The 24,829-nt window shown below is 42.5% G+C and overlaps 1 protein-coding gene across 3 annotated transcripts in view; it reads left to right on the top strand.

Moving 5' to 3' along the window:
- Positions 1–24,829, top strand: part of LOC109874014 (rap guanine nucleotide exchange factor 1) — a 97,149-nt gene that overhangs the window by 27,839 nt on the left and 44,481 nt on the right. For all 3 annotated transcript variants that reach the window (XM_031808946.1, XM_031808948.1, XM_031808949.1), the window contains exon 2: positions 19,425–19,570. In XM_031808946.1, coding sequence (XP_031664806.1) covers positions 19,425–19,570 — 146 coding nt within the window. The remainder of the gene's footprint in view (positions 1–19,424; positions 19,571–24,829) is intronic.

Raw genomic sequence — 24,829 nt, 5'->3', positions numbered from 1 at the left:
ATAAGGATATATGAATGAGTGATGGTACAGAGCAGCATAGGCAAGATACAGTAGATGGTATCGAGTACAGTATATACATATGAGATGAGTATGTAAACCAAGTGGCATAGTTAAAGTGGCTAGTGATACATGTATTACTTAAGGATGCAGTCGATGATATAGAGTACAGTATATACGTATGCATATGAGATGGATAATGTAGGGTAAGTAACATTATATAAGGTAGCATTGTTTAAAGTGGCTAGTGATATATTTACATCATTTCCCATCAATTCCCATTATTAAAGTGGCTGGAGTTGAGTCAGTGTCAGTGTGTTGGCAGCAGCCACTCAATGTTATTGGTGGCTGTTTAACAGTCTGATGGCCTTGAGATAGAAGCTGTTTTTCAGTCTCTCGGTCCCAGCTTAGATGCACCTGTACTGACCTCGCCTTCTGGATGATAGCGGGGTGAACAGGCAGTGGCTCGGGTGGTTGATGTCCTTGGTGATCTTTATGGCCTTCCTGTGACATCGGGTGGTGTAGGTGTCCTGGAGGGCAGGTAGTTTGCCCCCGGTGATGCGTTGTGCAGACCTCACTACTCTCTGGAGAGCCTTACGGTTGTGGGCGGAGCAGTTGCCGTACCAGGCGGTGATACAGCCTGCCAGGATGCTCTCGATTGTGCATCTGTAGAAGTTTGTGTGCTTTTGTTGACAAGCCACATTTTTTCAGCCTCCTGAGGTTGAAGAGGCGCTGCTGCGCCTTCTTCACGATGCTGTCTGTGTGAGTGGACCAATTCAGTTTGTCTGTGATGTGTATGCCGAGGAACTTAACTTGCTACCCTCTCCACTACTGTTCCATCGATGTGGATAGGGGGGTGTTCCCTCTGCTGTTTCCTGAAGTTCACAATCATCTCCTTAGTTTTGTTGACGTTGAGTGTGAGGTTATTTTCCTGACACCACACTCCGAGGGCCCTCACCTCCTCCCTGTAGGCCGTCTCGTCGTTGTTGGTAATCAAGCCTACCACTGTTGTGTTGTCCGCAAACTTGATGATTGAGTTGGATGCGTGCATGGCCACGCAGTCGTGGGTGAACAGGGAGTACAGGAGAGGGCTCAGAACGCACCCTTGTGGGGCCCCAGTGTTGAGGATCAGCGGGGTGGAGATGTTGTTGCCTACCCTCACCACCTGGGGGTGGCCCGTCAGGAAGTCCAGTACCCAGTTGCACAGGGCGGGGTCGAGACCCAGGGTCTCGAGCTTGATGACGAGCTTGGAGGGTACTATGGTGTTGAATGCCGAGCTGTAGTCGATGAACAGCATTCTCACATAGGTATTCCTCTTGTCCAGATGGGTTAGGGCAGTGTGCAGTGTGGTTGAGATTGCATCGTCTGTGGACCTATTTGGGCGGTAAGCAAATTGGAGTGGGTCTAGGGTGTCAGGTAGGGTGGAGGTGATATGGTCCTTGACTAGTCTCTCAAAGCACTTCATGATGACGGAAGTGAGTGCTACGGGGCGGTAGTCGTTTAGCTCAGTTACCTTAGCTTTCTTGGGAACAGGAACAATGGTGGCCCTCTTGAAGCATGTGGGAACAGCAGACTGGTATAGGGATTGATTGAATATGTCCGTAAACACACCGGCCAGCTGGTCTGCGCATGCTCTGAGGGCGCGGCTGGGGATGCGGTCTGGGCCTGCAGCCTTGCGAGGGTTAACACGTTTAAATGTCTTACTCACCTCGGCTGCAGTGAAGGAGAGTCCGCATGTTTTCGTTGCAGGCCGTGTCAGTGGCACTGTATTGTCCTCAAAGCGGGCAAAAAAGTGATTTAGTCTGCCTGGGAGCAAGACATCCTGGTCCGTGACTGGGCTGGATTTCTTCTTGTAGTCCGTGATTGACTGTAGACCCTGCCACATGCCTCTTGTGTCTGAGCCGTTGAATTGAGATTCTACTTTGTCTCTGTACTGACACTTAGCTTGTTTGATAGCCTTGTGGAGGGAATAGCTGCACTGTTTGTATTCGGTCATGTTACCAGTCACCTTGCCCTGATTAAAAGCAGTGGTTCGAGCTTTCAGTTTCACGCGAATGCTGCCATCAATCCACGGTTTCTGGTTAGGGAATGTTTTAATCGTTGCTATGGGAACGACATCTTCAACGCACGTTCTAATGAACTCGCACACCGAATCAGCGTATTCGTCAATGTTGTTATCTGACGCAATACGCAACATCTCCCAGTCCACGTGATGGAAGCAGTCTTGGAGTGTGGAGTCAGCTTGGTCGCACCAGCGTTGGACAGACCTCAGCGTGGGAGCCTCTTGTTTTAGTTTCTGTCTGTAGGCAGGGATCAACAAAATGGAGTCGTGGTCAGCTTTTCCGAAAGGAGGGCGGGGCAGGGCCTTATATGCGTCGCGGAAGTTAGAGTAACAATGATCCAAGGTTTTTCCACCCCTGGTTGCGCAATCGATATGCTGATAAAATTTAGGAGGTCTTGTTTTCAGATTAGCCATGTTAAAATCCCCAGCTACAATGAATGCAGCCTCCGGATAAATGGATTCCAGTTTGCAAAGAGTTTAATAAAGTTCGTTAAGAGCCAACGATGTGTCTGCTTGGGGGGGGATATATACGGCTGTGATTATAATCGAAGAGAATTCTCTTGGTAGATAATGCGGTCTACATTTGATTGTGAGGAATTCTACATCAGGTGAACAGAAGGATTTGAGTTCCTGTATGTTTCTTTCATCACACCATTTCTCGTTAGCCATAAGGCATATGCCCCCGCCCCTCTTCTTACCAGAAAGATGTTTGTTTCTGTCGGCGCGATGCGTGGAGATACCCGCTGGCTGCACCGCCTCCAATAGAGTCTCTCCAGTGAGCCATGTTTCCGTGAAGCAAAGAACGTTAGTCTCTGATGTCCCTCTGGAATGCTACCCTTGCTCGGATTTCATCAACCTTGTTGTCAAGAGACTGGACATTGGCGAGAAGTATGCTAGGGAGTGGTGCACGATGTGCCCGTCTCCGGAGTCTGACCAGAAGACCGCCTCGTTTCCCTCTTTTTCTGAGTTGTTTTTTTGGGTCGCTGCATGGGATCCATTCCGTTGTTCTGTTTGAGAGGCAGAACACAGGATCCGCATCGCGAAAAACATATTCTTGGTCGTACTGATGGTGAGTTGACGCTGATCTTATATTCAGTAGTTCTTCTCGACTGTATGTAATGAAACCTAGGATGACCTGGGGTACTAATGTAAGAAATAACACGTAAAAAAAAAACGCGAAGTGAGGCGGCCATCTCTGTCGGCGCCGGAAGTTGCAAGTGATCTTGACTAATTTGTCAGTGATAAATAAGACTTCCCCCAGATAGTGGCATGATAGGCATACTTCCTCATCAGACTTAGATGTAGACATAATTGTTTAGAGCCTACGCGAATATCACGTTTGTCAAAAATAGATTTTATAGTGGTGTCACAACCATAGAGGGGAATCAAAACACATTCCAGGGTGTGCGTTATAATAGTACTATAGATCTACTAGTACTGTCTATAGAGTCCTAATATGGATCCCTCTGTGCATTGCATTCTCACTATGCTCTGTTAGACATGGTCCACCAGTCCGTCAGTTCCCATTAACTCCAGTGTTTTCCGTAAATGCAGGGAGTTCCGGGCTGGGAGTTTGTCCAGGGGGCATGCAGAACGAGCTTTATTTTGGTGGCCTCTAATACATATCTAATGCTAGGATCCATCCCAAAAATACACAGCTAAATTATTGAATACTTTAAAGTAAAATTATTTGTGGTATTGAGTTGAAAGACATTACAATTAAAATGACTGAAAATGTATGAATTCAGTGTGTTAGTAGTTTTAGATATCGTCTAGGCCTAGGGTCCTGTGTGGCTCAGTTGGTAGAGCATGGTGCTTGCAACGCCAGGGCTGTGGGTTTGATTGCCATGGGGGACCAGTATGAAAATGTATGAATTCAGTGTGTTAGTAGTTTTAGATATCGTCTAGGCCTAGGGTCCCGTGTGGCTCAGTTGGTAGAGCATGGTGCTTGCAACGCCAGGGCTGTGGGTTTGATTGCCATGGGGGACCAGTATGAAAATGTATGAATTCAGTGTGTTAGTAGTTTTAGATATCGTCTAGGCCTAGGGTCCCGTGTGGCTCAGTTGGTAGAGCATGGTGCTTGCAACGCCAGGGCTGTGGGTTTGATTGCCATGGGGGACCAGTATGAAAATGTATGAATTCAGTGTGTTAGTAGTTTTAGATATCGTCTAGGCCTAGGGTCCCGTGTGGCTCAGTTGGTAGAGCATGGTGCTTGCAACGCCAGGGTTGTGGGTTTGATTGCCATGGGGGACCAGTATGAAAATGTATGAATTCAGTGTGTTAGTAGTTTTAGATATCGTCTAGGCCTAGGGTCCCGTGTGGCTCAGTTGGTAGAGCATGGTGCTTGCAACGCCAGGGTTGTGGGTTTGATTGCCATGGGGGACCAGTATGAAAATGTATGAATTCAGTGTGTTAGTAGTTTTAGATATCGTCTAGGCCTAGGGTCCCGTGTGGCTCAGTTGGTAGAGCATGGTGCTTGCAACGCCAGGGTTGTGGGTTTGATTGCCATGGGGGACCAGTATGAAAATGTATGAATTCAGTGTGTTAGTAGTTTTAGATATCGTCTAGGCCTAGGGTCCCGTGTGGCTCAGTTGGTAGAGCATGGTGCTTGCAACGCCAGGGTTGTGGGTTTGATTGCCATGGGGGACCAGTATGAAAATGTATGAATTCAGTGTGTTAGTAGTTTTAGATATCGTCTAGGCCTAGGGTCCCGTGTGGCTCAGTTGGTAGAGCATGGTGCTTGCAACGCCAGGGTTGTGGGTTTGATTGCCATGGGGGACCAGTATGAAAATGTATGAATTCAGTGTGTTAGTAGTTTTAGATATCGTCTAGGCCTAGGGTCCCGTGTGGCTCAGTTGGTAGAGCATGGTGCTTGCAACGCCAGGGTTGTGGGTTTGATTGCCATGGGGGACCAGTATGAAAATGTATGAATTCAGTGTGTTAGTAGTTTTAGATATCGTCTAGGCCTAGGGTCCCGTGTGGCTCAGTTGGTAGAGCATGGTGCTTGCAACGCCAGGGTTGTGGGTTTGATTGCCATGGGGGACCAGTATGAAAATGTATGAATTCAGTGTGTTAGTAGTTTTAGATATCGTCTAGGCCTAGGGTCCCGTGTGGCTCAGTTGGTAGAGCATGGTGCTTGCAACGCCAGGGTTGTGGGTTTGATTGCCATGGGGGACCAGTATGAAAATGTATGAATTCAGTGTGTTAGTAGTTTTAGATATCGTCTAGGCCTAGGGTCCCGTGTGGCTCAGTTGGTAGAGCATGGTGCTTGCAACGCCAGGGTTGTGGGTTTGATTGCCATGGGGGACCAGTATGAAAATGTATGAATTCAGTGTGTTAGTAGTTTTAGATATCGTCTAGGCCTAGGGTCCCGTGTGGCTCAGTTGGTAGAGCATGGTGCTTGCAACGCCAGGGCTGTAGCTCTGCGTTGTGTGTGGTTGATTGAGACGTGGACTTTGGAGATCAGGTTGTTTTAATTAAGCAGAATTCTCGCATCCAAAAGATATAGAGCCACATATGTTCTTTTATACAAAGTCATGCGCCCATGAGTAGTCCTACAGGTATGATTGAAGAATGAAGCAGGTGTTAAACGTGGGCTTTACTACACAGAAAGCAGCAGTTGACTACTCCATTGTCAACACTTTAATCAAATCAGTAGTATCTATCTTTTAATAATAGCATATACATATTTTTTGCTTTAATAACCTTCAATCTTTTTTCTTTTAGCATATTTTGGACCCTTTCTCCACTACCTATTGTTCCTGCAGTGAGGATTCAACATCTTCATCGAATGTTTATAATTTATCTGCATATAATCGCCAAAAAGCAGTATGCTCATTAGGGAGCCAAATTGATTGACTCTCAATGATGCGATTTGGTCCCTTTCCCCTAAAAGAGCTGTTCCTTCCTAGAAGAATGGGTAGACACACCAGAGGAAGGAAGCTTCCCCCCCATGCCTACAAGTCATTGAGTTAACATGTGACGTAGTCACACTAGTCAACCCTTCTATATGGGAGTAGATGGAGAGTGGTTGGTCACTGGAGTCCCACAGGGGGTGTGCACCGACACCGCTCCCCTTTACACAGTCTGACTTCCTCTCCGCCCCAGCACTCCTTCCTGTGGCTCATTGTTCTGGAGCACGGCTCAGACCGGAAACCCACCAGGAACAACGCCACCAATCGCTGGACTGGACCCAGTCCTCCATGACTTCTCACCTCACGTGCCTAGAGTAGTCTAGCATTCCATTCCTCCGTTCCATTTCTCTGTGGGCCTCTTGCTCAGTGTTCTACAGCGTGACCATTCACTCACATTTGCATCTAAAAATAGATGTGCGAACTGAACAAGTAACTTATGAGCTAGGGATATGCTAAATAAGGCTAACAAAGTACGAAATTAGCATGAAAGTTAGCAAACCAAATGCACAGCTGGATCCCTGAGCTGGAGAGAAATTATTCGGCCCATCTTAGAGTTCAACCTTTTATAGGTCTAAGATTTGTAACTAAACTCAGCAAAAAAAGAAACGTCCCCTTTTCAGGACCCTGTCTTTCAAAGATAATTCGTAAAAATCTAAATAACTTCACAGATCTTCATTGTAAAGGGTTTAAACACTGTTTCCCATGCTTGTTCAATGAACCATAAACAATGAATGAACATGCAGCTGTTGAACAGTCGTTAAGACACTAACAGCTTACAGACAGTAGGCAATTAAGGTGACAGTTATGAAAACTTAGGACACTAAAGAGGCCTTTCTACTGACTCTGAAAAACACCAAAAGAAATCTGTGGAACATCTGCATGAATGTGCCTTAGGCATGCTGAAAGGAGGCATGAGGACTGCAGATGTGACCAGGGCAATAAATTGCAAATTGCAACGCCTAAGACAGCGCTACAGGGAGACAGGACGGACAGCTGATCGTCCTCGCAGTGGCAGACCACGTGTAACAACACCTGCACAGGATCGGTACATCCGAACATCACCTGCGGGACAGGTACAGGATGGCAACAACAACTGCCCGAGTTACACTTGGAACGCACAATCCCTACATCAGTGCTCCGACTGTCCGCAATAGGCTGAGAGAGGCTGGACTGCGGGCTTGTAGGCCTGTTGTAAGGCAGGTCCTCACCAGACATCACCGGCAACACCGTTGCTGGACCAGATAGGACTGGCAAAAATTGCTCTTCACTGACGAGTTGTGGTTTTGTCTCACCAGGGGTGATGGTCAGATTTGCGTTTATCGTCGAAGGAATGGCCGTTACACCGAGGCCTGTACTCCGGAGCGGGATCGATTTGGAGGTGGTGTGTCCACAGCATCATCGGCGTGAGCTTGTTGTCATTGCAGGCCATCTCAATGCTGTGCATTACAGGGAAGACATCCTCCTCCCTTATGTAGTACCCTTCCTGCAGGCGCATCCTGACATGACCCTCCAGCATGACAATGCCACCACGCACAGAATGAGCAGTATTGCTGATTTCCTGCAAGACAGGAATGTCAGTGTTCTGCCATGGCAAGTGAAGAGCCCGGATCTCAATCCCATTGAGCACGTCTGGGACCTGTTGGATCGGAGTGTGAGGGATAGGGCCATCCCCCCCCCCCCCTGAAATGTCTGGGAACTTGCAGGTGCCTTGGTGGAAGAGTGGGGTAACATATCACAGCAAGAACTAGCAAGTCTGGTGCAGTCCATGAGGAGGAGATGCACTGCAGTACTTAATGCAGCTGGTGGCCACACCAGATACTGTCTGTTACTTTTGATTTTAAATCCCCCCCTTTTTGTTCAGGGACACATTATTCCATTTCTATTAGCCACATGTCTGTGGAACTTCTTCAGTTTGTCTGTTGTTGAATCTTATGTTCATACAAATATTTACATGTTTCAGTTTGCTGAAAATAAACACAGTTGACAGTGAGAGGACATTAATTTTTTTGCTGAGTTTATCAAGCATTAGCAGTGAAATTCAAGTGTAACTTTGTCTCTTGCGCTGCACAACAGTGGATAGGCACATTACGAAAACTTCTGTTTTCTCCATTAGCTCTTTGTAAACAAACATACCATCAGTTGCTTTGAGGAACGGCCCTGTAATGAAAAAATAATGCAATAGGTGAAATTAAGAACACAATCTTCTGTATCTATTAGCCTAGTGCACAAGTTGCCTGCGGGTATTTATTCAAAAATAAGTATATATTTATTTATTTTGGTATTGACAGTATTTAAAATCATACCTTGGCCATTTCCAAATACCCTGGTATACACTGTATAACACTTAAGCCTAGTATGAGCACATGTGCGAGTTGTGATTTTGAAAAATGTGTTGCTGTAGCTATTTTCAAAAGTATTTCTGCCATGTTTTCAGAGCTGGTAATTTATCATACAAACTACGTAGAGTCCCATAAATCTCACCTAGTCTGTGATGATACCAGTATCGCAAAAAATGTTCCATGGCAATAATGAAAACACGAAGCAGACCAAACTCTTTGGTTCTTCAAAATCTGCTGTATCGTCCAGAACCCTAATCGCATTTTGTGAAGTGTTGAAATATATATATTTTAAAAGTTTTGGTCGAGTTGACCCGGAAGTCTTTGTCCTCGTGTTTTCTTGGCTATTTACTTTTTTTCACACACTAGATTAGTTTTTAAAAATTTTAGTTTGCGCTTGCTCAACTGCTAGTAAACAGATGTAGGAGAATCTCATGTCTTACAGACAGACATGTGAGTTCCCCCTTTACCCCTTTAACATTTTGTATATGTTTGGAAAAGCACAATTTAGGAGCACCAGAAAAAGAGTTTTTTTTTTTTGATTGATTGTCATCTAAGCTATATGAATTCTAGATGCTTTAGAATGTTGTGCCCTAGTAACTAATATGTAACACTGTAAAGACATTTGTTTATTCGAATACCTGTCATTGTATTTACAATGTAATTTGTGGAATATTAGGTTAACTACATTGTGTAAAAGCACAATTTTCCAATTGAGATGCATTACATTAAATTGTACACTGTCTCTTTTAAAAACGTCAGGTTTGTGATGACAACATACAAGAGAGCAGTCATTCATTCATTGCTATGATCATTGATCTTCTGAAGAAACTGCCTTTTCCTTTCTTTGCCCCCAAGTGTTTGGATATACTGGTAAAGTTACCACATTGTTAGCTAGCCAATGAGGTAACATGACTGAACAAAGTGGTTAACGACGCGCAAGTAGTTTTAGAATGGTTTATGAATGTAAAATGCGGTTCTTGCAATCCGCTATAGGAAGATAAAAATGTTCCACTGGTAATATGGGTCAGATATTTTGACCTGTTTGGGCTATAAGGAAGCCGTTTTTGCTGTAGTAACGGAAACTATGGTACAGCGAAGCCTCATTATTACTGCTATTATTATTATCAAGGAGATGTCTTTCCTAGTCGCACAGTGCTACCAAAATAAAACAACTAGTCACACAGAAAAATATTTTGTCGCATATGCGACCAAATTGGTTGCACTTCAGAGCCCTGCTAGCACTAGCCTCTGTTCTACGAGGTCTCACGGCACTATTTCAGTAATACACTATATATATCCTGTATTATAATAATAATTATAATTAATTTAGCCATTATGTGACATTATTACATTACTCCGACGATGGTGGAGCATTCCATTATAGAAGTATTAATTTATGCGAAGACTAGTGTGTGTATGTACCATGGTTGTGGTAATTGCAGAAGCTGCTCTCCTAACCACATTACATCTAGCTTGTTTTTTTTGCAGCTGACTAACTTTCTCTCCTTCGGCGTCACGAATGCAAAGTTTCAGATCAGGGTTAGGATTGCAACAGCTGAGGTATTTTAGACTATTGAGACTGTGCACTGGTGAGCGTGGTGTGTGTCTAGTCTCCATGTCAGCCACTTAGTGAAGCTGTTTTTAATGCTTCTTATTATGGGCTTTTAACTATACATGTTTCTACATCACTGGTGTTTTCATAGTGTCGCACGCACACACACACACACACACACACAGTCTGTCCACACACAGTCCCAGCCTCCCATTGTACTGTATCTCACTACGGAGAGAAGAGAACAGAATAGGGAAGTGATTGCTAACTCTAATTTAGTCATTCTCCACACACCAATTTCTGATAATGTGCTTTGATGAAATGGGGGGAGTCTTGCTTTGTTCAGAGTATGATTCACTCATTTAATCATCCCTGCGCTACTTTTAGCTGATATTCTCTCGCTATCTCTCTTCTGTCTGTCTCTCTCACCCTCTTTCTGTTCCCCTTTCTCTCTCCCGCTCTCACTGGTGGTCACATTGAACTCTTCCCATTACTTAACATCTGGCACCGGGACCTGTGTTTCTCCCTCTGTCATCATTTAGCCTAGCAGCCTCCAATTACACACACTTCAATTGAACATTACCTACTAGCCCTGTGGTTCAATGGTGGGTGAACAGCTGCAATAACCCAAAACACAGTGACCCCTCTCCTCAGACCACACCAGTGGGTGGAGATGCAGCTGTCATGTAGAGTAAACACCTGTACAGTTGAGGCCAAAAGTTTTGAATGACACAAATATTAATTTCCACAAAGTTTGCTGCTTCAGTGTCTTTAGATGGGCAGAGCCAAGGACGAGCCAGTAAGATCCTATTGGCACGTTCTAATATTTATTTGCCTATTTCCTCTAGGAAACGCTTACTCTGTTTAGTGCCACAACTCAATTTGCCCTCCTAAACAATGCCGTTTTTAGAAACAAAGGGTGAAGTCTACAAAACATAGTCCACTCTTACAGATTCTAGCTTTGGAAACAGAAAACTGTATGGAAATAAAATGTTTAACCAATGACTAAATTTGCATAATGTCTGACAAAATTAATCTCGCTCCATCTTCTCCCACTGCCGGCTACTGGGCTTCCTCTCTTCACCATATTTGGTAGTGAGTGTAAACACCAACTGGATGCTTCACATTTATACATCCAGTGAAATGTCATTGTTGTATCTGTGGACATAGCGACCAGAACTAACACATTAGTAAACCCGCTACAATCATGCAGTGCAATAAGCAAGCAGTGTAGCAGTTACACAGGCGGGCCCCTGTGGCAATACATTTCATAAAACCAAAAGCTTACCTTGACTTGTAAGAGTTCCAGTGTTGGATATCCATAGCCTGCTAGCGAACATAACATCCCTCTCAGTTTGAACCGGGTGTATGAGTAAGCTAAACTAGTTAGCTGCATTCACTAGCTAATTGAAAAAAAAATGTTTTAATAAAAAATAATATACATTTTTTTTTAGACCTTTTATTTAACTAGTCAAGTCGGTTAAGAACACATTCTTATTTTCAATGACGGTGGGTTAACTGCCTTGTTCAGGGGCAGAATGACAGATTTTCACCTGGTTCCCCGAGCTGACATCTTGCAACCTTACAGTTAACTAGTCCAACGCTATAACCACCTGCCTCTCTCGTTGCACTCCACAAGGAGCCTGTTACGCGAATGCAGTAAGCCAAGGTGAGTTGCTAGCTAGTTAAACTTATCTTATAAAAAACAATCAATCATAATCACTAGTTAACTACACATGGTTGATGATATTACTAGATATTCTCTAGCGTGTCCTGCATTGCATATAATCTGACTGAGCATACACGTATCTAAGTATCTGACTGAGTGGTAGTTGACAGAAGCAGGCGCGTAAACATTAATTCAAACAGCACTTTCGGGCGTTTTGCCAGCAGCTCTTTGTGTGTGTCTTCGTTGTGTGTCAAGCATTGCGCTGTGTTTGACTTCAAGCCTATCAACTCCCGAGATGAGGCTAGTGTAACCGAAGTGAAATGGCTAGCTAGTTAGCGTGCGCTAATAGCGTTTCAAACGTCACTCGCTCTGCATGGGTAACGCTGCTTCGAGGATGGCTGTTGTCGTTGTGTTCCTGGTTTGAGCCCTGGGAGGAACGAGGAGAGGGACGGAAGCTATACTGTTACACTGGCAATACTAAAGTGCCTATAAGAACATTCAATAGTCAAAGGTTAATGAAATACAAATGGTATAGAGGGAAATAGTCCTAGAATTCCTATAATAACTACAACCTAAAACTTCTTTCCTGGGAATATTGAAGACTCATGTTAAAAGGAACCACCAGCTTTCATATGTTCTCATGTTCTGAGCAAGGAACTTGAACTTTAGCTTTCTTACATAGCACATATTGCACTTTTACTTTCTTCTCCAACACTTTGTTTTTGCATTATTTAATCCAAATTGAACACTTTTCATTATTTATTTGAGGCTAAATAGATTTTATTGATGTTTTATATTAAGTTAAGACTGCCCAGGCTCCATCAGCCCAGTAAAATAAAAAGCAAATTATAAAAAGCTATGCTCACTCTGCTGTGCCTCACAAGTAATACAAAAACTGATCTGTTACCAGTGTGATCATTTAGCCTACCTCAGATGTTGAAATACAATTTAAAAAATAGTCTGAGAAGAACAGCAATGCATTGGCAGGGCAATTCAAGCAAAGCCAATATGCAGTGATAATGATTTAAGCCTAAAGCCTACTGTACCAACTTCATTACTACCGTACTGTTTTTAAATATGTTCGTGTTACATAGGCTTATGTTGAAAAAATATATATACAATATATATACAATCTGAATGGTAGATCTCAGCTTGCGTTTTGACTCAGAAAGTGATCTTGACTCAGAAAAGGTTGGTGACCACTGCTCTAAAAGGAGCACCTAGTCTAAGAGACTATTGATCGAGCCAGAGAGAGACAGGAACAGCAATGTGTTGCATTGTCTCTCTTCCCCCAGGATTTGTACTGCATGTGTCTAGACAGTGCCCCCCCCCCTCTCTCTCTCTGTTCCACTTACTGCTGCTGGCACTAAAAGGGACAGACAGACCGAACACGCACACTATTTATAGGCTATCCCCTCTAAAGAGAACACTAGCTACTAGCTCATAGCTGCCTATCTGAAGCTCTACGGTCTTTCAGCCATTGTGATTTTAGGCCATTGCATGTGTATTAGGTACCACAAATATAAGAAAGCAAAAAGATCAGGCAATAGAACATTCTTTAGATAATTTCGTTGCCCTTAGAATTGATAACAAGTGATGCAATTTTTATCTTTTGAATGAATGTCAAGTCATTGAAGCATTTCTAATCCAAATAGTCAGTATGATTCTGTGTGAAAATGAGTCAGACATTATCTGAGCATTGTAGTTTGGGGGCAGCCAATCATGTTGATATGTTGGATCAAATAATAATACACTGTTCAATCATCATAATTCAGAGAAAAAGACTGAATTAAAGGTTAAAATGAGTCATTTTTATTTGTATATGATTTGTCAGTACATTTGTGTAAATGTTTTGATATACAGGTCACGTTTGGCTAACTGGATGGATATCTCAATATTATTACTATCTCTCCTCCTAGGGGTGAGTGACATCATCTCACTGTAATGAAGGTGTGTCCAGGAGTCATACTGGATGGATATCTCAATATTATTACTATCTCTCCTCCTAGGGGTGAGTGACATCATCTCACTGTAATGAAGGTGTGTCCAGGAGTCATACTGGATGGATATCTCAATATTATTACTATCTCTCCTCCTAGGGGTGAGTGACATCATCTCACTGTAATGAAGGTGTGTCCAGGAGTCATACTGGATGGATGTCTCATAACCACACCAAACACGTGCTACTTGTTCTACTTAGAAGCCTGCTGATCTATGGCTGCATTCATGTGCTGGTTATAAGGAGATGGAGGAAGAGAGGGATTTGATTTTATTAGGATCTCTTTTAGTCCCCATTTGGACTCATCTTCCAAGAGTCCTTAAACATTAAAATACAATTTATAATACAATCACATTTTCACATATAACACAATGTTAGAAACATACATAATACACGGACATATTGGCCAGATAAATACTGTGAAGAGGGGGGACATCTATTTGTATCTGTCTTTCTCTTTAACCTCTCTTTCCTGGTGGCTTACAATAGTGCTGTTTAGTATTTATCTCCTGCCTCTGTCAGTCTGTGTGTGTTGTGGGGGAGGGGGGCAATTCACCCGGGGGGGAGCGGAGCATGGATCACTCCCTTCTTGCCCAAATCTCTAACAAACTTCAGCGGCTTGGGGAAACTCAGCTAAATTATGACCCAAAAAATGATTCATGCTAAAATTAAAGTAAAAAAAAACATATAGTTGCAATTAACTGTCTAAACAACTCAATGTTACATGGCTACCTTCAATTTTGATTTGATATCCAATTAATGAAGCATGTCATGCATTAGTGCTTCGAATGTGTCCTCAGGTGTGATGACATAATTCATGTTAATATAAAGGTTTAAAGCCAGACTCCCAAATACATTTTCTCTCTTTTTTTCTGGTTTAAATGATTTAAAAATGACAAAAGATTAATTTGCCATTTGGGTCACGTCAAGGTAATGGTGTAATGACATGCATTTTTACCGAACTGTTCGTAAGGGGACCTCTGTTTGGTCTGCACTGTGAACCCAAATGGATACATAGAAAATAAAAAGATATCACTAGGCTATTCCTACACTGTTTATTTTTTTATTGTAAAAACATGTCATGCTATTCTGTTAAAAACAACTAGAGCCTATGTGCATGTTGTAATCAAAATTCAAATCTTAATTGGCTCATTTCAAACTGTCCTTTTGAGGTGCAGCCAGGAACTAGTTCTGTACGATGGCGAATGGTGGGGTCGATAAACCAGAATTGGAGGATCTGCCATAATTGTTTAATTCTCCAGGTTGGGAGCATTTTGGCTTCCTTGTAGGTTACAACGGCAATGGACAGACCATAGTGGATAAAACGGTATATCGCCACGCTCAACAAAAATAGCCTATCCAACATCTAAAATATGTTGACACATTTACACCGACATCCCCCTAGTATACCCGGAGGAAGACCGAAACGCAAATAAACAAAATATCAAATAAAATTGTATTAGTCACATAGACATAGTTAGCAGATGTTAATGTGAGTGTAGCGGAATTCTTGTGCTTCTAGTTCCAACAGGTGCAGTAATATCTAACAAGTAATCTAACAATTCCCAACTACCTAATACACACATCTATAGGTGTGAATGAGAATATGTACATACAAGTATATGGATGAGCGATGGCTGAGCGGCATAGGCAAGGTGCAGTAGATGGTATAAATACAGTATATACATGTGATATGAGTAATGTAAGATATGTAAACATTATTAAAGTGGCATTGTTTAAAGTGACTAGTGATCCATTTATTAAAGTGGCCAGTGATTGGGCCTCAATGTAGGCAGCAGCCTTTCTGAGTTAGTGATTTCTGTTTAGCAGTCTGATGACTTTGAGATAGAAAAATGGCTTCTATCTCTCTGTCCCAGCTTTGATGCACTGACCTCGCCATTCGGATGGTAGCGGTGTGAACAGGCAGTGGCTCGGGTGGTTGTTGTCCTTGATCTTTTTGGCCTTCCTGTGACATCGGGTGGTGCAGGTGTCCTGGAGGGCAGGTAGTTTGCCCCCGGTGATGCATTGTGCAGACCGCACCACCCTCTGGAGAGCCTTGCGGTTGAGGGCGATGCAGTTACCGTACCAGGCTGTGATGTGATACAGCTCGAAAGGATGCTCTTGATTGTGCATCTGTAAAAGTCCTTCAGGGTTTTGGGTGACAAGCCAAATTTCTTCAGCCTTCTGAGGTTGACGAGGCGCTGTTGCGCCTTCTTCACAATGCTGTCTATGGGTGGACCATTTCTGTTTGTCTGTGATGTGTATGCAGAGGAACTTAAAACTTTCCACCTTTTCCACTGATGTCCCTTCGATGTGGATAGGGGGGAGTTCCCTCTGCAGTTTCCTGAAGTCCACAGTCATCTCCTTTGTTTTGTTGACGTCGAGTGAGAGGTTGTTTTCCTGACACCACACTCCCTCACCTCCTCCCTGTAGGCTGTCTCGTCGTTGTTGGTAATCAAGCCCACTACTGTTGTGTCGTCTGCAAACTTGATGATTGAGTGGGAAGCGTGCATGGCCACACAGTCGTGGGAGTACAGGAGAGGGCTGAGCACGCACCCTTGTGGGGCCCCAGTGTTGAGGGTCAGTCAAGTGATGTTGTTTCCTACCTTCAACTCCAATTGCACAGAGCTGGGTTGAGACTCAGGGCCTCCATCTTGATGATGAGCTTAGAGGGTACTATGGTGTTGAATGCTGAACTGTAGTCAGTGAACAGCATTCTTACATAGGTATTCGTTTGGGGACCTGTTGGGGCGGTATACAAACTGAAGTGGGTCTAGCGTGGCCGGTAAGGTGGAGGTGATTATAATCCTTGACTAGCCTCTCAAAGCACTTCATGACGACAGAAGTGAGTGCTACGGGGCGGTAGTCATTTAGTTCTGTTATCTTTGCCTTCTTGGGTACAGGAACAATGGTGGCCATCTTGAAGCATGTGGGGACAGCAGACTGGGATAGGGAGCGATTGAATATGTCCGTAAACACACCAGCCAGCTGGTCTGCACATGCTCTGAGGGCGCAGCTAGGGATGCCGTCTGTCTGGGCCAGCAGCCTTGCGAGGGTTATCACATTTAAATGTTTTACTCACGTCCGCCACGGAGGGGGAGGGGGGGGTGCAGTCCTTGTTTGCTGATTTTGGTTGGGGCCAAAGAAATTACAAGAGCAATATGTAGGCTATGTTTTACAGGCTTTGGTTTATAGCCACGGATTTGCGCCCATTCTCAGTGGTTGAGAATAGGGGATTTCAGCACTTAGTGAAATTCCTAGAGCCACCTTACGAACTTCCCTCTTGCACCCATTTCAGCAACCGCCTAGTACCTGCTCTATATTACATTTTTTTGGTTACATTTTCATTGTTGAACATAAGACTGTAAAACACCAGGAAATCAGCTCCATGATTTATAATTTTGGAAATCTGTTCCCAAGTATTCCAACACATAATAGAAGACACATGATATGATACAAATGTAAGCAGGCTTTAAAATGATTGTTTTAGCTCCAGAGAAGCTGTAAAACAGGGAATAACAAAAAATCTGAAGACATTACAACCCTGCACAACATCAATTCACCTCCCAAGTTTAGATAAGAATAACCACATACAAAGAAAATATATATTTTTTTAACCTAAAGTGCTGGTACTGCTTGATCTTTGGCAGCGGCCTGAAGTACGGAGTCAGGTGTTGTTGCCAGCCATAGCTTTCCACCAGCACCGTACCATCCTCCAGTCCAACCAGCTGTGGGATGTTGATCCCTGTCACAGTGCTGTCCTTCACAACACCAGCGATCTCAGACAAAGTGTTCACTCTGGTCTTTCTGAAGTGCTGCGTGATGAGCCCGAAGCACCAGCACCAGGGGCAAACTTGGTGTGGCCTGTGATCAGGAAGTGAAGGTCAAGATTGTGGTGGAGCTTGTGCATGGTCCACCAGGCACAATACCAGAGCACAAACTTGTTCTTGTTTTGGCCACTGCAGTTATCACACGTGTTTTCCCAGCTCTGTAGTTGGTGAAGAAATGGTGCATGTAGTTGATGACATCGCTGCTGCCTTTGCTTGGGCCAGTTCTCTGACCATATGACTGGTGGATTAGTCAGGTGTGTTGTACTGATGAATGCTGAAAGACAAATTCCAGATACAAATGTTTTAGCATTATTATACAATAGATGTGAAATGGCATTCTGGGAACATCACTAACGTTACACACAAGTTAATGTTAGCTAGCAAGCCAGCCCCCTAACCTCAGCTAACATTAGCTAGCTAACAGCAAGCTTTAACTTGGGATCTTTTGTTTAGACATGTCACGTTTAATGTTAGCTAGCTAGTTACAAAATGAACTATAATCCCAATCCATAGAGTAACGTTACTAGCAATACAAACCGATTGTCATAGCTTTAGCTTGCTAACCAAATAGCGTAAGCTTTAGCTTGCAATGAAAACAACTTTCTGACCAAATTAGAAACATATTATATCTGTAGCTAGATTCTTGCCTGTATACATGGATGAAAGCTTCACGGCAACTGCAACCCCTTTTTATAAGACATCCTGTGTTTCCATTTAGTTTGCATAGCTTGTTTTGTCGATAGCTCCCGATAAATTCAGGGCAGCAATGTTATTGAGAGCAGTAGCAACATATTTGCAGTTCTCCATGGATAAAATATATTTTGAAAACTGCAGTCAAGTTATTATCTACGCAGCAGCTCATTTTATAGACACGATGCAACATCGCAGACCAATCCAAACTCATCTTTCGGCATGTCCAGCCCACTCATTATCTCAGCCAATCATGGCTAGCGAGAAGGTTGCTGACATTTTTTGTGGCTAAACCAACTAGGCTTGTTATTTAACAATTTTATTCGTATTTACAGATGATATGCTTGAGTTTGATTTTAAGGCACATGAAAGTTCGAGAAGGCATTTCTGACAAAAGCATTTTGAAAAAAATGTAAGTTCAAAAGGCTCTCCTGTGATGTCGTGACTTGTGGCATATGCCTAGTTTCCTGAATTGGGTCTAGAATAGCCATTTAGAATAAATGAGACTCGCTGAGTCTAGCTTTAATGATACCCACATTTTTATTCATTATTCTGTCTTTAAATCAGTAATCATATTCTGTCATTTCAAATGAAAAACATCAATTTCCTTAATAACAATAACCAATTGTAATAACCAATTGTCTCACTATTATATTTTTAGTAAGATTCACAGTAATTTTGCTAAACCTAGATAAAAAGCCATAATTTTATCATAATATTACCTGCCTCGTGCTTAACAATTATTCATACATTTGGTCAACATCTTTTTCCCATGTGTGCGTGTAGATGCTTGAGCGCCTGTGTGTCTGTGAGTTGCTGTATGCGTGCACTCACTATCAGCCTGGCTTCTCCAAGATAGGAGCAGAGCCTGGCAGTGCGTCGACCAGACTGCGACCAGCAGCAGTGTTATCGACCAGGGGACGCTGAGGACAGCGTGGAAATGTGAACATGATTAGACCTGATAGCATCTCTGTTGTACCCTCAGCTGGACACAGACAGATAGGACTACACCAGCCTGGCTGCTGCTACTGTTGGGCCCTGCACTAATACAAACACACATCTACTGCAGTGGTATTTTGTCAAGGCTATGATCATTGATTGGCACTCTCACTTATTGATCTGCTTCTAATTATATTATTTCTCTCTGCCTTATATTTTAGCCTGGGTGGTGTTCATTAAGGCACCGTAGCAAAAAACTTTGCAACAGAAAAAAAACTGTTTTCTCTTGGACAAGTTCAGATCGTAACTCCCAGTTTCAGACAGTTTTGTGCCTGCTGAACACGACCCTTCTCTGACATTTACTATGGTTCCGAAGTCCTACATATCTAATAGGCTACTTCAATCTTCCCTGTCTTTCTCTCCTCCTCCTCAGACTCGCAGCGCTCCCACCTTTCCTCCTTCACCATGAAGCTGAAGGACAGGTTCCACTCTCCAAAGATCAAGAGGACCCCATCGAAGAAGGGCAAGCAGCTGCAGGTCGAGCCAGCCGTCAAGAGCCAAGAGAAACCTGTCAACAAGGTGGGTGGGTGGGAGGTAGAGCTAAGCAATACCAAAAATGATATTGTGATAAATTGACCTTTTTTAGGCACAGTTACTTTCCATTAGGGCTCTAGACAGATTTTTTTCCAGTGCCAAGCAGGACATAAAAGGAGTTGACTATTTCATCTAACATGATCAGGGAATGCATGATGGATATTTTGATGTGCAAACATGTCAAAATAGGATGCAGAATATTCAGATGTATCTTTTTGACTCTTTATATAGATGAATTTGGCCTAGGCTATGCTACATTATTCACCACCTGAGGAAGTAGGAACTCAAAAAACATTGGCTAAGTATGATATTGTTGCTAGATAGTCATGCAATTGATCTAACAGTACTTTCACCGCATATGGCTCTGCTCTGTTCCGCCAGCGCGTCATCTGAATTACAGACTCCGTTATTTCCTATATATTGAGAGTTTAGAAATCATTTTTAATTGTTATACCTGCATAGTCTATCCTAATTTTTTAACAGAAGTTACAGTAACAATTAAATTGTGAAATGTTGCTCAACTGACCTACAATGCCTTCAGAAAGTACTCATACCCCTTGACTAATTCCACATCTACACACAATACCACACAATGCCTTCAGAAAGTACTCATACCCCTTGACTAATTCTACATCTACACACAATACCACACAATGCCTTCAGAAAGTACTCATACCCCTTGACTAATTCTACATCTACACACAATACCACACAATGCCTTCAGAAAGTACTCATACCCCTTGACTAATTCCACATCTACACACAATACCACATAATGCCTTCAGAAAGTACTCGTACCCCTTGACTAATTCCACATCTACACACACTACCACACAATGCCTTCAGAAAGTACTCGTACCCCTTGACTAATTCTACATCTACACACAATACCACACAATGCCTTCAGAAAGTACTCATACCCCTTGACTAATTCTACATCTACACACAATACCACACAATGCCTTCAGAAAGTACTCATACCCCTTGACTAATTCCACATCTACACACAATACCACACAATGCCTTCAGAAAGTACTCATACCCCTTGACTAATTCTACATCTACACACAATACCACATGCCTTCAGAAAGTACTCATACCCCTTGACTAATTCTACATCTACACACAATACCACATAATGCCTTCAGAAAGTACTCATACCCCTTGACTAATTCCACATCTACACACAATACCACACAATGCCTTCAGAAAGTACTCGTACCCCTTGACTAATTCCACTTTATATTGTTACAGTCTGAATTCAAAATGCATTAAATATATGTTTTATCACCCATCTACACACAATACCACATAATGACAAAGTGTTTTAAGAAATGTTTGCAAATTTATTGAAAATGAAATGCAGATGGCTGATTTACATAAGTATTCACACCAGAGTCAATACTTTGTTGAAGCACCTTTGGCAGCGATTACAACTGTGAGTCTTTCTGGGTAAGTCTCGAAGAGCTTTCCACACCTGGATTTTGCAACATTTGCCCATTATCCTTTCAAAATTCCTTAAGCTCTTTCAATTTGGTTGTTGATCATTGCTAGACAACCATTTTCAGGTCTTGCCATAGATTTTCAAATGGATTTAGGTCAAAACTGTAACCTGACCACTCAGGAACATTCACTGTCTTCTTGGCCTGCTGAAAGGTGAATTGATCTCCCAGTATCTGCTGGAAAGCAGACTGAAACAGGTTTTCCTGTAGGATTTTTCCTGTAATTTTCTCAATTCTGTGTATTTTTATCCTGAAAAACTCCCCAGTCCTTAACAATTACAAGCCTACCCATAACATGATGCTGCCACCACTATGCTTGAAAATATGGAGTGGGTTACTCAGTAATGTGTTGTATTAGATTTGCCCCAGACATAACACTTTTTATTCAGGAACAAAAGTTAATTGCTTTTCCACATTTTTTGCAGTTTTACTTAAGTGCCTTGTTGCAAACAAGATGCAAGTTTTGGAATATTTTTATTCTGTACAGGCTTCCTTCTTTTCACTCTGTCAATTAGGTTAGTATTGTGGAGTAACTACAATGTTGTTGATCCATCCTCAGTTTTCTCCTGTCACAGCTATTAAAACTCTTGAACTGTTTTAAAGTTACCGTTGGCCTAATGGTGAAATGCCTGAGCGGTTTCGTTCCTCTTGGTCAACTGAGTTAGGAAGGACGCCTGTATCTTTGTAGTGACTAGGTGTATTGAAGCACCATCCAAAGTGTAATTAATGACTTCACCATGCTCAAAGGGATATTCAATGTCTGTGTTTTGTATGTTTACCCATCTACCAATAGGTACCCTTGTTTGTGAGGCATTGTAAAGCCTCCCTGGTCTTTGTGGTTAATCTGTCTATGAAATTCACTGCTCGGCTGAGCGACCTTACAGATAATTGCATGTGTGGAGTACAGAGATGAGGTAGTCATTAAAAAATCATGTTAAACACTATTATTGCACACATAGTGAGTCAATGCAACTCATTATGTTACGTGTTAAGCAAATGTTTACTTCTGAATTTGGCTTGTCATAACAAAGGGGTTGAAAACCAATTGACTCAAGACATTTGAGAATTTGTAAAAATTCTGAAAAACATAATTCCACTTTGACATCATGGGGTATTGTGTGCAGGCCAGTGACATTTAAAAAAAATGTAATACATTTTAAATTCAGGCTGTAACACAACATTTGGAAAAAGTCCAGGTGTGAATACTTACTGAAAACACAGTATGCTTGCGCTTATCAGAATGCATCTCTCTCTTCACACAGGTGTGAATACTTACTGAAAGCACGGTATGCTTGCGCTTATCAGAATGCATCTCTCTCTTCACACAGGTGTGAATACTTACTGAAAGCCCGGTATGCTTGCGCTTATCAGAATGCATCTCTCTCTTCACACAGGTGTGAATACTTACTGAAAGCACGGTATGCTTGCGCTTATCAGAATGCATCTCTCTCTTCACACAGGTGTGAATACTTACTGAAAGCACAGTATGCTTGCGCTTATCAGAATGCATCTCTTCACACAGGTGTGAATACTTACTGAAAGCACGGTATGCTTGCGCCTATCAGAATGCATCTCTCTCTTCACACAGGTTCATGCACGTTGCTGTTGACCAAATCATTGTTTTATAACCAAATAATCATCAGGACATTGTGTAGCCTAATCACCGAAATTACAGATTGCTTCAGGAAGAGGACATTGTGGTAAGAGGAAGGCAATATCGGAGTCTTTCATTTTCAGGTTTATGGTTCCAATTCTAGTGGGAGGGGTGCTAGTGTGTGTACTCGCATGTCGTGGGAAACCAAGCTCTCCCGCCTATCCCATGCTCTTGTTTACCTGTGTGTGTGTGTGTGTGTCGTTTTCCATCCAGTGCCTTTCTATTGCTCTGCCATATTGTGTGTTTGTGTGTGAGAGGTTCCCGTGGGTTCTCTGTTGCTGGGGTATTGGTGCTAGCCTCAAAGCGTGAGACCCAGGCTGCTTCCCAAATGGCACCCAATACCCTATATAGTGCACTATTACCCATAAAGCCCTGGTCAAAACTAGTGCACTAGGGGATAGGGTGGTGGAGTTCTCATACAGACATGAATGGAGCTGAAGCTGGCCAGTTTCATGAATGAACACTCATTCCCAAGGCTATTAGGATAATGACTTGACTTCCCCAACAGTGTTGTATATGGCTTAGTGCCATATGAGATAGGGATTCTCATGGTGGTGCTTTTAACACTGGAGTTGTGGGTTTGATTTATGGTTGGGTGATATTACGATAGCATCGTCTATCAACGATGATTGACTGCGATCGTTGTTTGTGACGACATTGTGAGGTGACAGACAATTGTTTAGCCTATTTGAGGTTGACTGGCGCAGCGCATAGAGTAGCTGAGTCTTGCAGCTCACAGCAGGGGAGCAAGTGACATTCTGAGTAATTTGCCTGTTCCTATTTGCTATATCCTATTTCAATAAATATATTATATAGCCTACAGAACGCAAGAGAGGAATGTAGGCCAGACAGAGCAGAGAATTCCTTCAAAGCAGCACGAGATGTCCAGTCAGAAAATATTGTTTCGCTCTCTGTCGAGCATTAGACTAGCATTTGGGTTCCCGAGTGGCGCAGCGGTCTAAGGCACTGCATCTCAGTTCAAGAGGTGTCACTACAGCCCCTGGTTTGAAAAAAAAAAGGGTCATTTTCTCCAGATATCCCTCATTATAAACAATGTACAGTCCCTAGTAATAAGAGAGAACAAGGAAAATCCCTCCTTGCGATGTTGAAAACCAAATGGCCAATAATCAATGATTTATATACACTTGTTGACTGACAGGTTTTAAAGCCATTGGGTCTCCATCTTGGCATTCCCTCTCCCTCTCCATTGTCATTTTTATTTTATTTAGGAAACTATAGAAATGCATTTATTAATGTTTACATTTGTTTTTTGGTTTATTCTATTACAGACACCTTTTAATGCACACTTTAAAGTCATGTTATTTGAGCTAAACATAAACATTAATTTAAGAAAAAAATGTTTACCTTTGTTTAACGAGAAGTCCATTAAGAACAAATTCTTATTTACAATGACGGCCTTGTCAGCTCGGGGATTCGATCTAGCATTTACTGGCCCAACGCTCTAACCACTAGGCTACCTGCCGCCCCATTCATAACAAATCAAATAAAACATTTTCCTTAAGGTAAGGAAAGGTATCCTTAAGGTATCTTTTTTTTTAAACATTCTTATATTACTGTCCCCACTACAACAACAAAAAAGACTTGTATACATGTAATTTTGTCCTTGAATCATTCTAATTTAAATGCTGTAGCATTCCATACATTCCTATGGAGGACTACTTCTTCTGGGGAGTGCCAATATGGTCAACCGGTCTCTTCAAAGCATCTCACTGTCCAATCTGCAATCCAGGGTTTATATACATTTTCATAAACTTTGATGTGTCAAAAACTAATTCCACAGATGGCAAGTGTCTGTGGGTTTTTGCTCCTCCCTTGTACTTGATTGAAATAAGGTCACTAATTAGTAATGAACTCCCCTTATCTGGTTGTCAATGTCTTTATTGAAAGGAAATTAACTAAATCCCGTAGACACTAGGCCCTCCATTGAACGAGTTTGACACCCCTGCTTTAAGACGATTTAAAGTTAGGAAAAGTAGCTTATTTCCCAAATATTCTAGCCGAAGGTGTCGTCCTGAAGTATTTGTGGCTTTCAAGAGTAAAAGTTTATAGCTAAGCCTAGGCTATTCT

The sequence above is a fragment of the Oncorhynchus kisutch genome, linkage group LG29 (genome assembly GCF_002021735.2).
Source record: "Oncorhynchus kisutch isolate 150728-3 linkage group LG29, Okis_V2, whole genome shotgun sequence".
Lineage (NCBI taxonomy): Eukaryota > Metazoa > Chordata > Actinopteri > Salmoniformes > Salmonidae > Oncorhynchus > Oncorhynchus kisutch.
The sequence above is the reverse complement of the archived record's forward strand: the minus strand, read 5'-3'. Positions and strand labels throughout refer to the sequence as shown.